At 43.7% G+C, this 19,602-nt stretch overlaps 1 protein-coding gene across 1 annotated transcript; it reads left to right on the plus strand.

The window, feature by feature from the left end:
• The first annotated feature begins 670 nt into the window (after positions 1–670).
• Positions 671–18,910, plus strand: LOC310859075 (broad substrate specificity ATP-binding cassette transporter ABCG2-like). Its single transcript, XM_083765449.1, has 15 exons — positions 671–903; positions 2,815–2,874; positions 3,195–3,309; positions 3,857–4,009; positions 4,731–4,888; positions 7,628–7,779; positions 7,917–8,021; positions 9,813–10,063; positions 12,013–12,095; positions 13,864–13,953; positions 14,399–14,523; positions 14,910–15,064; positions 15,406–15,495; positions 15,830–15,942; positions 18,209–18,910. The coding sequence occupies exons 1-15, from the start codon at positions 692–694 to the stop codon at positions 18,354–18,356; spliced, it is 2,010 nt and encodes a 669-aa protein (XP_083621575.1). The 5' UTR covers positions 671–691; the 3' UTR covers positions 18,357–18,910.
• Positions 18,911–19,602: the final 692 nt, after the last annotated feature.

Consider the following 19,602-nt stretch of genomic DNA (forward strand, 5'->3'; position numbering starts at 1 on the left):
GAGCTGGAAGGGGATCTGGATAAGAGTACACAGACTGGTGTTCTGACCTCACTGAGGGTACTGGTGACTCAGGGGCAGAGCTGGTTTGCGAGCTGGAATGGGATCTGATGAGGAGTACGTGGAGTACGACCATTTGGCGGCCATTTTCCAAACGTCACTACGGGACAAATCTGCGATGGCCCTATAGCCAAAAATCTTCCTTATGGCATGCTCTAACTGTGTGCCAGATTTCACACATTCAAGTGCACGATTCCATCAAAATTCTGCCTATAGGGCCTCCGCTATTATAATTGACCATAAATTAACCATTACATTGTTGATTGTATAACTGAAGTGATGAATTTAAGTTTTTATTAGTGAAACTAAAATAATTAGATTATGAAATTGTAACAGTATTTATTCTATATTTTATCGTTTTCACGGTGTTGGAACAAAAAATAAACACACCTGTTTAAGTGCCAAAACCGTAATCCCGTCTTCTAGACGTCTTTGCAATGGGTGCCAAGGCCGACAAGACGTAATTTACGCACTCAGAGCCTAAACTGGTGACCACCAGGTGGCACTGAAGGAGTTTAAGAGAAGACCATCCGTCTTTGTCAACAATCGAGGGCTGCTACACAATGTATATCGTTTCATTCTGTCAGTTCCTGATCAATGTTCCAACCTGACAGGTTGTTCTCTACAGAGGGTGATGGAGAGAGCCAATCACATACACATCGCCATGGTGGAAGATCCTGGCACCAATGGGACGATAATGTCAACGGGCTTGACAGCTGTGGAGCTGGCCAAGCAGCCGCCTGGCTCCACTGTGAGTTTTCACAACATCCAGTATAAAGTGAAGCTGAAGTCCGGCTTCCTCTGCAAAAAGAAGACCACACCCAGGCAAATACTGATGGACCTCAAGTTAGTGGTGCAACTGTTATTTGATTTCACTTTGCCCCTTTGGCTTTCCTCTCTCCATCTGTCTTGCTCTGTCTTGCTCCGTCTTGGTCTGTCTGTCTGTCTCTGGAATGACATCACGTAAGTTCTTTATCTCCTGTAGTGACATGTACTGTACCTTATACGTTGTACGACAGGTGTAAATAAAACTCTGAATACGATCATCATCATTATATGAGAAACCACAAGATGAGACTTTAGACTTGAATTTTCAAAACATATAATGTACAACCACAGACTGACTTTTAAATAACTTCTCTCTAACATAATTACATTTACCTGACATTTCCCATGGAAAAATGCAACACAAGTTTTCCTGGTCTAGTGTTAATTATATGATATTAAGCATGGTTTCTTGCATATAATCTCTCTGGTGCACTAAAGAGCAGTCTGCCAGGGAATCGAATTAACAATTTGTCACATGTGCCGCTATGGGGTTTAAATTCAGCCTGCTTTTTAATTCTGTTTAATTCTCCTTTCTCTTATTATCTTTATTCTCCATACTTAGACTAACATTTTAAGTATGTGCAGTGGGCTGGTGTGAAAAGCTGGATTATCACTGTTTTAAATAATCTGTTGTGGGTGTGAACAGGTCAAACATATTGTAATCTGATTGAATTTGCTTTGATGAATACATAATAGAAATATATCATGAATTTCCAAAGAGGCTTAGTGAGGCACACACACACACACACACACACACACACACACACACACACACACACAGTCACTCACGCACGCACACACACACACACACACACACACACACACACATACACACACACAGACAGACAAAGTACTACTTTGGGTGTGATTTATGTTTTTATTTTGCACAAATTTACCATAACATTTTGTTTATATAAGCATGGAAACAGAAACTTTGTGGCTCAACCATCTTGTGCTATGTTGGCACAGACCAAGGGCCCTAATTTCGCCAGTGCTATACCCCTTATCCCTAAATGTCTTTGCCTCTGGTATTGCAGTCGCTGTACCGCACTATTGTGACGAAAAGAGAGTTGAGCCAGGAGGCAAAGCTCTCTGTCTTCCAAGCAATCTTCGTTCCTACTCTCACCTATGGTCATGAAGTGTGGGTCATGACCGAAAGAATAAGATTGCGAATACAAGCGGCCGGAATGAGTTTTCTTCGACGGGTGCCTGGCATCATAGCCAATTTTTACGGGGGCACGCTATGCTAAATGCTAAATCCCCAAATTACGGATAAAGTGCCTCTGACGCAAGATAGGGCCCTTGATCTGTCTTTCCTGTCTTTCTCCACTGGGTTAATTTAATACAAATTTGCCTTATTTTTTAATTATTAGACTTTCTTATGATATAAGATGGCACCTCTGCTGGTTAGAGTAGCAAGCTACCTGTTTTCTTCTAATCTGAGTTCCCAGAAGTTTTATTTTTCACCACTAGGCGGGCGAGAAAGACTTCTGGGAAAAAAGGACCGTATCCATGTGAGGGAAGTACGTTGAGCTCAGAATCTGAGCGGACACTCCCCTTTTCGGTCTGAAGCACTGTGCATACCATGAAAATAGTCCGAAGGGAATCCATTTCCAAATTGAATTGTAGTAGGCCACCACCGCTCAAGGAGCAATTGTTTCCCTTCCGTCTTATTTAGATGTAGCGCCCACTCCATGTGTAACCCGCCCCTGTCTTTTGATTCGCATTTCATTTGAAACGCAACGCACTGGGCCACGCCCCTGCTGCACAGGATCTGAGGCCAATTTTCCTAGACTAGTTTTCTTCTGACTCTGATGAAGACTGCAAGGTCGAAACGTTAGTCGTTATACTTTAGCACGTAATAAAAGGCTCTAAATGTCCGTGCTGCTCCAGTCTCTTCTCCTTATGCTACCTATTGTCTTCTTGCAGTGGGATCATGAGACCTGGTCTGAACGCTATTCTTGGACCAACCGGAAGTGGAAAGTCCTCGTGAGTCATACACTCACCTCCACCTTTCACTAAATTTTGTTCAACGTTCAAGGTTCAAGTTTATTTAGTGTCCCCGAAGGGCAAATTGGGTTGCAGCATAGACAGTACATTAAACAATGTACAAAGGTGCACACAACTATTAAAGTGCAGGCGTTTAAAGTGCTATGCGATATATACCGTTATGATATATACCGTTTGACAAAACACGCACACACGCGCACGCACACACACACACACACACACACACACACACACACATTATATTTGCAGTTGGTGTACATAGAAATTTATGTTGTTTTCCATTGTTTTGTAATTGAAAGTTTCCTGGATGTTCTCGCTGCGAGGAAGGAGCCAGCAGGTCTCTCTGGGGAGGTTCTCATAGATGGAGCTCCACAGCCTCCCAACTTCAAGTGTCTCTCAGGCTATGTGGTTCAGGTGTCTATTTTATTGATCATGATCTCCCATCCTGGTTTATTTTCAAATGATCTGGAATCGGCATTATTAACCACTTTAACCCGAATTTAACCCAAAACAGGCCTGATTTGCAACTGTACTTTTCAACAAAGCCAACAATTTAAGATTTGTGAATAGCATTAAGAAAATCTCTAAAGCCCTCTTTGTCACTTCTTGTCTCTGTTATATTCATATATTTTCTTGTACAATTATTTCAACAAAGCTGATTTATGTGTTTTTCCTGTCCAAACTAAGAAGCACAAAAAACACAGAATCTTATGAAAACAGGCTTAGTAAAATGTGTGTTCTCCCTAAGCTCAATTTATACTCGTCGATGTATGATGGTGTCACTTGCTAAAAAGAACAGATCTTCAAGCGTTCAAGAATATGTGAATAGCTTGTCATTTATTGTCAGCACCATAATGTGACAGACTATGAATTAAGCCTTAGTCGTTGACTGCTGATGTTGAACCTCTGGTTGCCCCACACTGATGTTGAACCTCTGGTTGCCCCACACCTCCACCTCCAGGATGATGTGGTGATGGGTACACTGACGGTGAGGGAGAACCTCCGTTTCTCTGCAGCGCTGCGCCTCCCAACTTCATTGCCTCAGGGGGAGAAGGAGGCTCGTGTGAATCACTTAATCAGAGAGCTGGGACTCACAAAGGTGGCAGACTCCAAGGTAAAAGTCACCAAGTCTAGAATTAGATAGATTATTATTTTTTAAATGGGAAAGTTTTATATATGTGACAATGACAGCATCAATGAATAGTACTGGTGAAGTACTGAATTATAATAAAATAAAATAAAACAATAAAAAAACATTGCTCACGTACTATACGTATGGGTCATTTGTCACATCTACAGACTATTAGGATATTCAATACTAATGAGAAATTGCTCATCAGAGAACAGTTCCACATTAAAATATAGGACACAGTCACTACATTATATTGATCACAGATAATCATTCTGGAGAAAGGGAAGTCAACCTCCCAAAATAATTGATCAAGGATTGCCCAATGACTGTAGATCAGTTGAGCCCCGTAACGAGAATTTGATCGGCTCCTACTCCAATGAAAGACATTGTGTCACGCATCCATGAAGAATGTGAAGGGCCAATGGATTCTTCCAAATCAGCAGTATTCTCTGAGGAGTGATTAGAGAAATATATTAAATGACATCTGCTACAATAAAAGGGAAAGTTGTGATTTATTGGACAGTACAGCCCTAGAGATATGGGAAGAAGAAAGGTGAGCAGCGGTGCCACAGATTAGACAGACACACATACTGACGGACGGACAGGGTCACACAAGCGAAAACGTATTAATTTGCCTTCAGCCGTTCTGGCCTGGCGCGGTGAATGAATGTTTCACAGTGTGACTGTAAATGGAACTGTGTAGGTGGGCACGCAGACCATCCGGGGGATCTCGGGCGGAGAGAGGAAGAGGACCAACATTGGCATGGAGCTCATCATTGACCCTTCTGTTCTGTTTCTGGACGAACCCACCACAGGCCTGGACGCCAGCACTGCCAACTCCGTCCTGCTGCTGCTCAAAAGGTAGGGAGGAATCAGCATGAACGCATGAATAAACTAGAAAAAGTGCCCTTCTGGGCACAGGTCTCCACCAGGATGAGCAGATGTGAAGAATTCCAGGCAAAGGTTTTTCCTTGGCCTCTAGGGAGTTGGCATACAAAGTTATCCACAGATCCGTGCAGTTAGAGGTGAAAACACTTTTCGGCCAGTTATAGTGCCACCTTGAGGCTGAGTTGAAATTGTTCATGTGGCATTTCGTCCTCGGCCTAGTGGGAATGTGGGTGCACAATTTCACGGAAATCACGCGATGTGTTCATGATTTGCAGCATTTTGTTTGAAACTGAGCACTCCTGAGCCAATCGTGGCCAATCAGGATGGAATATGAGAAATCAAACAAACCTGTCTTGATCACATGACTATGGAGATCATGTGTACCGATTTGCGTGAAATTTGGATAAAATCTGAAGGAGTAATAATAGAAAATGTGTTTTACATATGTCGGCCTCCTGGTGGCGCTATAAAGAGCAGATGTGAAAAATTCCAGGCAAAGGTTTTTCCTTGGCCTCTAGGGAGTTGGCATACAAAGTTATCCACAGATCCGTGCAGTTAGAGGTAAAAACAGTTTTCGGCCAGTTATAGCGCCACCTTGAGGCTGAGTTGAAATTGTTCATGTGGCATTTCGTCCTCGGCCTAGTGGGAATGTGGGTGCACAATTTCACGGAAATCACGCGATGTGTTCATGATTTGCAGCATTTTGTTTGAAACTGAGCACTCCTGTGAACTTTGGAAGCCAATCTTAACCAATCAGGATGGAGTCTGAGAAATTTTGCACAAAGCGGCCTCCTGGTGGCGCTATAACAGGCCGTTCTGGAAAGTTTGGGGCAGAGGTTCATCGTTGGCATCCAGGGAGTGTGTGTGCAAAATTTGGCATCGACCGGGTTAACGGTGGCCGAGATTAGCTGCTCACGGACACACGGACGGACACCAGTGTTGGGCAAGTTACTTTGAAAGCGTAGCTTGTAAAGCTACAAGTAGCTCACCATGGCAGTAGCTTGATCAAGCTACATAGCTACCCCTGGAGAGATGTAGCTTGTAAAGCTACAGCTACATGGAAAAAGTAGCTCAAAGTAGCTCAGCTACTTTTTATTTTTCAGCGTTAAATTGAGAATGTACATGCGGGAGACCCCTCCTCCCCTCTGGGAGACCCCTCCCACCCTGCTCCCCTCGGGGAGACCCCTCCTCCCCCTGCTCCCCTCTGGGAGACCCCTCCTCCCCCTGCTCCCCTCTGGGAGACCCCTCCTCACCCTGCTCCCCTCTGGGAGACCCCTCCTCCCCCTGCTCCCCCCTGGGAGACCCCTCCCACCCTGCTCCCCTCTGGGAGACCCCTCCCACCCTGCTCCCCTCTGGGAGACCCCTCCCAGCCTGCTCCCCTCTGGGAGACCCCTCCCAGCCTGCTCCCCTCTGGGAGACCCCTCCCACCCTGCTCCCCTCTGGGAGACCCCTCCCAGCCTGCTCCCCTCTGGGAGACCCCTCCCAGCCTGCTCCCCTCTGGGAGACCCCTCCTCACCCTGCTCCCCTCTGGGAGACCCCTCCTCACCCTGCTCCCCTCTGGGAGACCCCTGCTCCCCTCTGGGAGACCCCTCCTCACCCTGCTCCCCTCTGGGAGACCCCTCCTCCCACCCTGCTCCCCTCTGGGAGACCCCTCCTCCCCTCTGGGAGACCCCTCCCACCCTGCTCCCCTCTGGGAGACCCCTCCTCCCCTGCTCCCCTCTGGGAGACCCCCCCACCCTGCTCCCCTCTGGGAGACCCCTCCTCACCCTGCTCCCCTCTGGGAGACCCCCCCACCCTGCTCCCCTCTGGGAGACCCCTCCTCCCCCTGCTCTCCTCTGGGAGACCCCTCCTCCCCCTGCTCCCCTCTGGGAGACCCCTCCTCACCCTGCTCCCCTCTGGGAGACCCCTCCTCCCACCCTGCTCCCCTCTGGGAGACCCCTCCTCCCCCTGCTCCCCTCTGGGAGACCCCCCCACCCTGCTCCCCTCTGGGAGACCCCTCCTCACCCTGCTCCCCTCTGGGAGACCCCTCCTCCCCTCTAGGAGACCCCTGCTCCCCTCTGGGAGACCCCTCCCACCCTGTGATACCAGGGCCAATCAGAGGCCAATTAGAGGCAGCTGTCAAGTGCTGATATGCCCTCAAAGCAATCAGAAAAAGGAACAGTCCTTGATTTTTCAAAGGGGGTTCTAGTACAAGAATTAACACAGCAACCAATGGTCAAAATTAATATATTTCTTTCATGTTATTGCCCAAAATTGTAGCTTGTAACTTGAGTAGCTAAGCTACAAAAAATGACCCAAAAGGTAGCTGAGCTACTTGACGAGGTACACAAATATGAATGTAGCTAAAATACCACAAGCTACAGCAAAATGTAGCTCAGCTACGTAGCTCAGCTACATGTAGCTTAATACTCCCCAACACTGACGGACACACACACACACACACACACACGGACGGACACACACACGGACGGACGGACGGACGGACGGAGTGCAAAACATACTCTCCCCCCATGCCTTCGGCCTGGTGGAGACAATGATTGATGCAATGTATGTCCTCTTGTCAGTGATTTGTCATAACTTCCCACTGAGCAATAGTCGGCTATTTGTACGATACATTAGGCTTTAGTACCATAATTATAAATGAGGATTAAGAGACAGGTGAATTATTAGCGACATAATGCAGTCCTCATTTTATTGTCTTCCTGTTTTCAGGATGGCCAGTCATGGACGTACCATCATCATGTCCATCCACCAACCACGCTATTCCATCTACAGACTTTTTGACACCCTGACCTTGCTGGTTAGTGGCAAAATGGTGTACCATGGGCCTGCACTAAATGCTCTGGACTACTTCAGCAACATTGGTGACTAAACTCCTCAAACTGAATAACACTACTACCTAACAGCCACATATAAATATTGAATGTCTGTATAATGTTAACTATGTTCCAGGTTATTTGTATTGCATATCTGTGTCATAATTTGTAACTGTTCCTTCCAGGTTATACCTGTGAGCCTCACAACAACCCAGCAGACTTCTTTCTAGATGTCATCAATGGAGATTCTACTGCTATCACTATCACCAAGATGCATCATGGCTCTGAAGGTAAGGACATATGCACGCACGCACGCACGCACGCACGCACGCACACACACACACACACACACACACACACAAACCGTTTCAACATGTTCACAGACGATACTGACAAGAAGGCAGAAATCCCATTTCAAGGATGTTATAAAGATAGAATAAACAATACTTTGATGAAGAGCCGGAAGGATCGAAAAGTGAATACCCTGGTTTTGTATAATACATAAAGATGAGTATAAGCCATGTATCTTAATAGCATTAACAAAAAAACGTTCAAAAAAATAAAAGAACCTACTTATTATTTCATACACTAATATTTTTACAGACTCCAAACAACCCCAACAGATCACAAACTGTATCATAGGTGTTTTCTCATTTCTGTGTATTCTCATGGCAAGCACTGAGCGTGTATGGATGTTAACTGACAGACAGTCTTGCCAGTCGCTTCAAGACTTTAACCTGAGCCACCCGCTCCCTAACACTCTCAAATCCTGTCTGGCCAGTATCAAACAAAGACTGGACCTCTAATCTGGCTGACCCCAGGTCAAAAGTTGTTTGTATCAGTGTGCAGAAAAAGAAGGGAAAAAAAGAATAATCCTCTTGTACCTTGGGGCAATGCGCCTTGGGTTTATTGAACCTAATTTGGTAGCTTTTCACCATTGCTATAGCAGGATGTAAAGAGGGTGCAGGGCAACTGATGTGGTTTTGGGTGCACTGAACTGAACTGCTATGTGAGGCGTGTTGGTTTTAGTAATGATTTAAGCCTGTACTTGTATTGTTTAAAGTTCAGAGTTAAGGGTTGAGGTCACTAGCAGTTCAAACCATTGTGAAAAGTACATTGAAACTACTTCAAGTCACTGAGGACTAGTTTTTTTAATAGTTTTATCCACTTCACTGAGGGTGTGGAAGGAGGAGTGCCCACAGAGGAATCAAACCCCAGATTCTTCCCATTGTGAGGGTGTGTCACTGGGACACCACATTTGAATTGACTGTAAAATATTTTTTATCGATTTTGCAACCCATTTTTTTCCACCTAGTGTCAATTATCTAATGTAATCCTGGGCGCTACACTTCCTCTGCCAACCTGGGGGGGCAGCGGATTGACCTCATGCTTCCTTCTATGCATGAGGAGTCCAAGCTGCTTCACTGACAGGGGGGAGTTTCCCCGGCCGGACGTAGTGTGTGGAAGGAACACGTTATTCCGACCAGGATTACTGCTTGTTTTTTGTGAGGGTACCTCATAGAGTATTAAAAGGATATAGACTGAACCGCAAACGGGCGCTCAATGTTAAAGCCCAGCTGCACAGGGTTTCCTCGTCATAACTCCACGGGTCCGCCTCTTAGTCCGTGTTCTTACCACTTGGGCCGACCTCCCTCAACGTTGGAGAGCTTTACTGGGGGCTTGGGGTGCCTAGTACCCTAGGGGACACGGGGAGAACATGCAAACTCCACACAGAAAGGCCCTTTCACCAACCCCGCCTCGGGTATGGGCACTGATGACGCGGAGGGGGGAACACGCCCTTCCACGACCTACTAGCTGTGAGGCGACAGCACTATTGACTGTGCCACCGTTACCCACCACATTTTAATTTAAATGATGATCCAAAGTGACCTAAAGTTCACTGTACAATAAGTCAATTCATAGTCGGCCATGAACCAATAGGAGCCATACAGTAGGGCCCAAACAATCTCTTCCTGTGATCCTACAAAGATCATGTAACCAGAAATGCCAGTATACCATCACGGTTTGATTATTCATCTCTGTGAAACCCTTCTATTTTCCCTGTCTGCATGCCTGGCAAGAACTGGACTTTGAGGAGTTGAGCATCTCCAGACAGAGGATTGAAGAGCGCCTGGTGGAGGAGTACAGGAACAGCCGCAACTCCAGGGATATGCAGGCCGAGCTGGAGCACATTGCCCAGGGGAAAGAGTGCATCACCCGGCCAAGGTCCCACACCATCACCTATAACACCTCCTTCTTCCACCAGCTCCACTGGGTGCTCAAGAGAACCTTCCAGAATCTCATGCTGAATCCACAGACCTCAGTGGCCCAGGTTTGAGAACGCATGCCCAATCATTTATTTAACTCACAGTCTTATTCAGACTGCTTTGTTATTCAGTGCCTTGCTTAAGAATAGGAGATTAATGTTGCTGGGATTAAATCAGATACATATTTGTTAGGGCATAGTATTTATTCAAACATTACTTAAGTGGTTATGTTTCAAACATTACATTTTCTATCCAGCATTCAGCATTATGTACTGTATGGTGTTATTTGGATTGTGCTGCAGAGTAACATCAAACTCACTTGTGGTCACAGACTCTCTTATGCAACTATGTAGTAGGATAAAAGCTTAAAATATATTGTACCAATATCCCATTAATGCCTTTCAAACATTCTTATGTTTAGGAACAAGGCAGAGAGACAGGAGTTGAGGTGAGGCAGGTTGGTTCAGTGGGGTCGGGTTGAGGTTGAGGTGGGTGGAGCTGGAGATGAAGGACTTGGTGCTCTCATTAGCCACCCCATGGCGGCAAAATGCCAACAGAAAAGTCAGCTCACTTTAAGAATTATTAACAGTTAATTGGCCCCAAATAAGTCACATTAATCCCCTCCACAAGAGGAGACTCTGGGTGGTGTGGGCACCCTAATTGGCTTTGGTGACTGTTGTGACCCTACTCTTGCCTGTTTGGCCAGGGATCTAAACTGATATCATATCTGGCCAGAGCCACCCTTGGCCCTGGGCCGGGACCCCATCACATGATGGCGTCATGACCCGTCACCCAGATGAGGGGCCGGGGGGAATGAAGTGAAAGTGACCCGTCACTCCCGCCGCCCCGCTTCCAGATGAGGGGCCGGGGGGAATGGAGCTATTAGCTTATCCCTTCTCCCTGGGAACCACAGGGCCCTCTGAGCCCTGTCATAAACTGTAAACTGTCAGGATTAGACTGCAAAGTCTCTTTCACTCGTTCTCTCAGTATGTGTTGCTGACTTGCTGTCATCCTCCACACCCCAGTGATCTCTGTCTTTGGTGCTTCTTGGGTGTTGAGGGTTCTCTGGTCCTGGTCGTTCTCTGGCTCTAGTGGTTCTCTATCTTTGGTGTTTCTCTAGGGTTCTCCTGTACTGCTGGTTCTCTGGTCTTGACCAAGAGGGATGAATAATATGGGAAACCTTAGTCTGCTTAATCCCAGAACACTGTCTTTCATAAATAAACAGCACTGTGCTTGATGTTTAATTATTCTTCGTCAAAAAGAACCAAGCACAGTATTTGATTAATTCCTCATCAGTTCATTCTTCCCTTGTCACCAGCCTCTTCCCCATTTTTCCATCTCCCAAAAGAGCCACAGAGTTAAACCTTTCTCTGCCATGATGACAAAAGAGATTAGTATGCACTACTACTGTCATCAACACACTGATGATTGTTTAGGCCCTGTCGTCCCATAATGTGTTGCTGTTTAAATTGTTGGAAATACAGTAAGACTTGTCCACCTAGTGTCCCTTAACCTTAGCTTTCTTGAACAAATGAACCATAGCATCCCTATTCTGGGCATGTCATAATAAGCGAACATTCATGTCTACAAGCTCACAATGCTTTGCATTTGTGATGTTTTGTGAGCTTGTATATCAGCTACTTTTGGTACAGAGATTTGGTGTAGAGGGAAACAAGAAGAGGGCCAAGCTATCTCTATATATTTCTTCCACAATTCCATGCCATATTGATGTGGTACCATAGGAGATATAGGCAACAGGCAAACGATCAAAATAACAATTCTTCTACATTCTCTAATTGTGTAGACTTTTGTAAATTTAGTAATGCATTATGTTAACAATAGTGTAACTCTTGAGAGTGTAAAATGAAACCAAATGGACCCGTAATGGTCCATTATATACAGTAGTGGTCCAGATATATACAGTAGATAATATATACTGTATGTATTATCTTTAAATATAGATTTAGATAAAGATACAGGTAGATAATATATATTGTATGTATTTTATTTGCAGCTAGGAGTGAACATTTTCCTGGCTCTCATTGTGGGTGCCATTTTCTTTGGGGTCAAAGATGACCAGAGCGGGATCCAGAACAGGTGGGTATGACACAACAACAGTTCTAGCGTGTGTGTGTGTGTGTGTGTGTGTGTGTGTGTGTGTGTGTGCGTGCGTGCATGCATGCATGCATGCATGTGTGTGCATTGTTATTTTTCTGTACGACAGATTCACAGAAGGAACGGAACATGTCGAGACTTCTTATTTATTGCTTTGAAAACACATTGATATAATATGATGCACATAAAATAAATATATATTAGACAATACATAGGTAGACTGGAAACTATAGATATCCTTAAACCCCACCCCAATAGAGCGTCGCAGTCCCGCCCCCTCGAGAGACCCGGAAAATAAATCCCCGTTATTTTTATATACATTTTCCTCATAGACTTTTCAGAAAGTATTTATTTAAAGATGTTTACGCCGCGGACAAAGCCAACTCTTGTCGTGACAAATCATCACAATAAACACAATGTTTTGGGCCAAACAAAGAATTAGTAAGTAGAAAAAAACGGCAGGTTACAACACTTTTTTTGTTGTTTTTCTTCTTCGTAATTATTTGTTTGGTCCAAAATATTGTGTTTGTTGTCATGATTTGTCACGACTCGAGTTGGCTTCGTACGACACTTAAAAGGTCTTACTTTTTGAAATGTCTATGGGAAAAATGCATTGGGATTCATTTCCTGGGCCTGGCGTCGTCATGAAAGGGGGCGGGACTGCGACACTATAGTATAAGTTATATATATACACTGTAGTTCTTACCTGTTCGAAGTTAGATCATAGTCTATTATTGATACTAGCCCTTACCCGTTGTGAGATATTGCCCCCCCCCATAAATATCTTTAATTGCCGTTCATTAACATTTGACTGTTTTACACGCTTAACCCGCATTTTAATCAACCCCCCTTCACTGCCGAGATTGTTGTATTACCTTTAGAGCATACGCTGAATTATTTGGGCTTTTAATCCGCGAAAATCGAGCGAAAAAAGCTTCCTCCGTTTGTTATGAACGATCGCACCACCCGCCATCTTGGTACACCCGGAAGACGCAGCACAGGACCCTCCTCCATGAGGCGTTGAACCCCATTCGTTTGCATTGGCCTCAATTTCCCAGAAGCCCTAGCAGCCCACAGCATGTGACGATTTCCGGTTTCGTCATCAAAACAAATGCATCTACTCTCTTTCTCCGCGGCAAAGACGGATTTTCTTTTTATTTATTACATTACGGCGGATTAAACAAATAAAACAAAAGTCGCGATTAGCGAGGTTGGCAGCGACAGTAACCTGGAGTAATCCATTCCCGGCACGGAAACTGTTAAGAAAAATACTTGCCCCGTTCAAACAAATGTTTATAATAAATTAAATACATATTGATGACTATAGACTTTGAAAACGAGGTACCTATACAACATTACACCCTTGTACAGTACAGTACAGTACAGTACAGTACAGTACAGTACAGTACAGTATTCCTGCTAGGTTGCCACATTTGCGGCTTCCAAGCAACTTTGTATATAGAAATATTGCGACTTGCCATGCTTGCTTTTATACGGCAAAATACAAGAAAAACTAAAATAGGGACACTCAGCCAGGTTGCCAAGTTTGCGCTTTCCAAGCAACTGGGTGTATGAAACATCATGGGTTGCCATGTTTGCTTTTCCAAGTAAAAATAAATAAAAACAGTATCACCCTCCTGCTATTGCCTTCTTCCCATTTGCGACGTGTGGCGCTAGGATGAGTACATAGGGTTTAAGTGGTTAATACACCTTTCCACAGGTTAACTTCTCCTGTTATATCTTGTTGTAGGATGGGAGCCCTCTTCTTCATCACCACCAACCAGTGTTTTAGCACAGTATCCGCAGCTGAACTCTTCATCACCGAGAGGCAGCTCTTTGTGTACGTAATATGCCAAATTATTTATTATTGTACCTATGTGAAGCAGGTGGTGCCAAGCACAACAACTCCTGTCCCCCTTTAAAAAGAACAAACACCGGGTGAGCTCTGGCTATTACCCTTGTGGTAAAGCCTACCATTGTTCAGTGGGCGATTAGAGCTCAGAAATGGATAGACTTTGACTTTGATTTTGATGTAAATGTGACTATTTTTGTCTCGAAAAATGCAAATTGAACTTCTTCTTTTGACCCAGTTGCCCCCAAACTTTAATCTGGTTTAATTTCATGATTTCCCTGTAAAATAGCTTACAAACTAATTAAACAGTATAATGTTACAGAGTATTGTATTAATTTAACAGAATTAAAACAATACTACACAGAGCTGGTATAGCAACTAATAAAGCATGGCAAACCAAAGCTTTCACATATTTTAATTTCTCCCCTGATAGGCATGAATACATCAGTGGCTACTACAGGGTTTCTGTTTACTTTCTGTCTAAGATCCTGTCAGACATCATCACTTTGCGCACCATCCCCACAATCATCTTCAGCTGCATCGTCTATTTCATGATCGGTAAGATGGAAAGGTGGAGCAGTTTTCTACGTCATTATTATTATTGCTTCAATACAAGTAGTAGTAATAAAGTCATATTGAAGGTATAATATATAGAACAGAGCTACAGAGCGCTTTCCACGTACTCTCTTTCAGCCTCTGCTACATGATTCTGTAAACTTGGGTTAGAAATATACACACAGCAGCGGGTCTTCTCGTTTGGAGTTTAGATAACAAGTCGAGCTTTTTGGTATTTTTCATTTCTGGTGGCAAATTCTAGCGTTCATCCTTAATTCATGCATCTCATGTGTGTGCAATGCATGTATGCATGCATGCGTACATGTGTACGTGTGTGTGTGTGTGTGTGTGTGTGTGTGTGTGTGTGTGTGTGTGGGGGGGGGTTTCAGGTTTGAAAGCCACAACTTCCGCCTTTCTCACCTTCACCCTGACAGTGACTCTGGTGGGGTACACCGCCACAGCCATGACCATGGCCATATCAGCAGACCAGAGCGTTGTCGCTGTAGCAAACATCTTGATGACCATCACCTTCGTCTTTATGATGGTCAGAGGAGTTCACCTTTGAGCTTTGAAAACCTTTGACGTCTTGATTTTTGTGCTCATTGTTTTTGTGGATTTTTGTTGTCAGGATGCTTTCATTTATTTATTCATGCTTTTCTTACCTACACATATTTGTGTTTTCATCCTTTCATCATTGTGCTTTTAACGGCAGATTCTACCCATCTGTGAGTACAGAAAAGATTGAGTAGATGAAGAGGGGTGACATGAACTAAACAGCATGAAGCAGCCTTTGTAACAAACAAGCAGAACAAGATATTGGGATCAAAAGGAAGGAAGAGTGGGGCTCAAGTTCAGAATGGTTTAATTAATCTTGTGTGTGTTCAGATCTTTTCTGGTCTTCTGGTGAACCTCCCTACCATCATGGACTGGCTGGCCTGGCTCAAGTACTTCAGTATTCCTCGCTATGGTCTGGCTGTAAGTGACATTTGATTCCTTAACTGTGACTAATCATTCCAAAATAAGTTTAATACACATTTTACAATGTCATCTAATACCTCAATGATGCATTCTGGAGACTTAGTTTAAGGGGCTAAAGGGGCTTCATGAATAGAGCTTTACCCACTTGCTTACTAAAGCGAGTCCTGTTTGTCTGCATCATGTGCCAAAGAACCTTTCCTGTTTAAGCTGCATACAAACAACTTGCTACAGTGCTTTGCAGACTTTGTTTGAATCATTGTTATCACATTTCTCCTGTATAAAATATATCTGTAACTTTAATAGATAAAGCTCTACTGTACTGTATGTCTAGGCCCTCAACATCAATGAGTTTTTGGGTTTGAAGTTCTGTGATGACCTTGCGATACGCAATGCTGCCATGTCTCCTGCCTCGACCAACTGCAGTGTGAGCCTAGCTGCCCTAACGTAAGTTTATTTAATATGCACAGTATATAACAGTGGGTATATACACAACATAATAATATTTGTATAACTCAACCTCATTTGTATATTGTCCTTAGACCAATGGTTCTCAAATGGGGGTACGTGTCGTGTAAGCCTATGGGTATGCTGCAGTCGTACTACAGGGGGTACATGAGCGAAAGTGGAAAATGGAGTAAAAGTGCTCATGATGGTCTAATTTCAAATCCTTTTCTTATTTGTAATGTTATATTCTTCAATATATTATTCTAAATGTGGATTATCGTTCATTCATATAGCTTCTGGTATGTTCAAAACGGCTACATTTCAGGATTCAAATTCAACGTGTTTTGAGCTTGTACATCTGCTATTTTTGCTACTTTTGTATGATACTGTAGTATGGCAAAGTTTAAATATGGAGTTATAAGGTTTCTGCCCTATAGCAACGATATGCTAGATTAGATATTTTCTCTTTTTGTTTTTCTAAACAAAGACTTGCAATGCACACTGGCCTGGGCAGTGCACCCAGTTCTTCTGCCCCTCCATACTGTTGTCACGTTTTAGTTTTACTTTTTTCCTGGTAGCAGTTTTTGTATTGACCTATTTACAAATGTCAATCAAGCTTGTTTGTTAAATGTAAGCTATATAATTGTACATATGCGGTGGGTAGACTAATGTCTGTAGTTATTAATGCCTGTAGTTATATGTAGCCTACATAGCCTACTTTATCCGCGGGATTTAGCGTTTTAGCCAAAGCGATAATTTAAGCAATAACAATATAATTATAATATAATAGTGACTCATAGGAATGTGACAACCAGGTATAGTCTGGTGACCACCGGAGAAACGGGTGACAGCCGGAATGTAGACCCCACCCGGGGGAGCAGTATGGGTTAGCGCCCCAGCCTGTGTCCTCCGTGAGGAGGAAGCCCAACAACCCTCGGTGAGGCCTTTAGGAGGGCCATGCAAGCAGTAAGCAGAACTGCGGCACCATGTCCCTGCGGAACCATTCCAGAATGAACTGTCTGGTGCTGGGACTCTGGTGCAACGCACAGGTCCTGAGCCTGGTGAGAGCAGGAGTGGACCTGGTGAGACGTAGGAGGGGCCCGGACAGGAGACAACCCACAGAGCCTAGTCTTTCCATGCGCCAGAAGTGTACCTCCCAGCCCTGGCAGAGTAGTTCTGGAGTAGTTCCAACAGATTGTGTGCCCCTGGTTTTTCTCTAGTGGGACTGATTGAGGGTAGCTACTGGGACGTAAGTCGGGACTTGATCACTCCCGGCTGGGTCGCCTGAGTGAGGGGTATGATGTTGAGAGACCCGAAACCCTGTTGACCTCAGGATACATCACTGAGGATACGTCCCAGGTACATCCATGCAATGTTTTTTAGTTAATTTGAAAATGTATAGATGTCTCTTCAACAAATGCATGGGAGCCGACGTAGGCTTTTTCCAATTGCGGTCCTTATATCATTCAGTGTTTTAGGCAAAGCGATGCATGCCTAATTATTATATTATGTTCATTCCATACCAAACTCTATCGCGTGTTTGTTATTCTGATCTGTCATCTCTGCGTGTGTTGACGCTATACACACGCAGAATTGGGAGGTGGAGGTGCTTCCCGGGACAGTGTGCGTTGCAAGTCTTTGCGGTAAAGGGTGTACTTGGATCCAGAAATCACAAAGAAACTGCCCTCTAGCCAATGGGAAGGGGAGATTTCAAATATGCCTGGCAGCCACGCAGGTTGCAGACAGTCAGTGCAGAGCAAACGCAGCAGAGAAGCATAGTCACAGTCACACTCACAGGGTGACGGGGGAAAGAAGAGTATCGATATAACTAGTACTCGATATAACTTCAAACCAAACATGGCTGAAACAGCGCAGAGCAGCCAATGCAAAGCCACAACAAAACACAGTCATTGAACCACGCACAGAACGTCGTAAACGACCCGCGAGGCGCGAGGTTTTGAGTTATTGTGACGACAGAACACAACAGAGACAGCGCATGCAAACAACGGCTGTGAGGCGCGAGGTTGTGACACAAACATACACATAATAACTAAAATAATAATCATACTAATATGGGGGGGAGAACACAACGGAGACAGCGCTTCTTTCACCTGACAAATATCACTATGTGATCATTTCTTTTTTTCCCCCTCATACTGTATGAATAAATAATCTTTCAAAAGACAGGTAAGATCCTATCCTATCTATATACTGAAAAACTAAAAAAGAATGAATGTAGTAAACCTCCTGAATTGTCTTGTTCCAGATGCACAGGGGAACAGCACCTCGACTATCTAGGAATAGAATACACCACATGGGGTCTGTGGGAGAATCACGTGGCTCTGGCTGTCATGGCTGTCATCTTCCTCATCATCTCTTACCTGAAACTACGCTTCATCAAGAAATTCACTTAAGAGCATGTCTCTCTTGTGCAGTTTACTGTCCTCTTCAGTGAGTAAGAAAATGTGAGAAACAATACTGTATATACAAATATATATATATATATTCTGCCATGAAGGAATGTGTATGGTTTGCATTAGGGATGGACCGATATATCGGTATCAGCTGTTATTCGCCTCGTTGACTGCCATCAGCAAATCTGCAATTAAGTTGACATTCACCGATGGCAGTGGCTGATGTGTATGTTTTTGTGATTCATCACATTTGCACTGACTGTGTTGGTGCGTTGGTTATCTTTATTTTACCAAGCTGAAGATTCGGATTAGATTAGATGTAGTATTTTATATCATGAAGAGGTTTACACTGGCTATTTTTTATAATGAAGAGCTTTACACTGGTTATTTATTAGTTTTGTAGATAAACTAAATTATGACTAGGCCAGAATATCTTTTCCATGTTATTTTAATTGAGTGCTCCTTAATCTGTAATTCATTCTGAATCACACCAAATTGAATGATTCTTTACAATGATCACTTCAAGTAATGTTGATTGTTTTGGGAAGGATGCTGTATGACTGAATCAAAGTAGATGCTGAATGTTTTACTTGCTCTACAGTAGATCTCTAATTTGTTCAACAGTATTAAGTGTTTGAGAACAGTTATAAATGGTGTTCTTATGCTATTGTTTAAAAACAAACTTTTAGAAACATTGCACGGTAACCTACTATATGTATTATTTGGTTTTGTAATTGAAATTTGAATCTTTAATAGTTGGTATGGCACCAGTGTCAATTTGAATCAATAAAACATTACAGGAAATAATAACAATATACTTTATTGTGTACAATAACATAGATATACAAAATAGACTACGAAATATTGTGAGGCACGGTGGGCCTAAGCAGAACATCATAAATGCATGGGTTTCCCATGAACACTAATTGCACTCCAAATTGAAGCTTGTTTCAAGTTACAATATGCATCATATAAATCAAAATAAGGTATTCATTTTGTGTTGCAGAAGTGAATGTGTGTGTGTGTGTGTGTGTGTGTGTGTGTGTGTGTGTGTGTGTGTGTGTGTGTGTGTGTGTGTGTGTGTGTGTGTGTGTGTGTGTGTGTGTGTGTGTGTGTGTGTGCGCGCGCAGTGTGTGTGTGTGCGCAGTGTGCACGCGTGTGAGAGAGAGAGAGAATGTGTCACACTTTTGTATTGTAACCTATTAAAAGTACCAAAAGTATCAAGCAGCAAAATTAACATTGGACA

Source organism: Protomyctophum parallelum (genome assembly GCF_964188405.1).
Source record: "Protomyctophum parallelum genome assembly, chromosome: 5".
Taxonomy (NCBI): domain Eukaryota; kingdom Metazoa; phylum Chordata; class Actinopteri; order Myctophiformes; family Myctophidae; genus Protomyctophum; species Protomyctophum parallelum.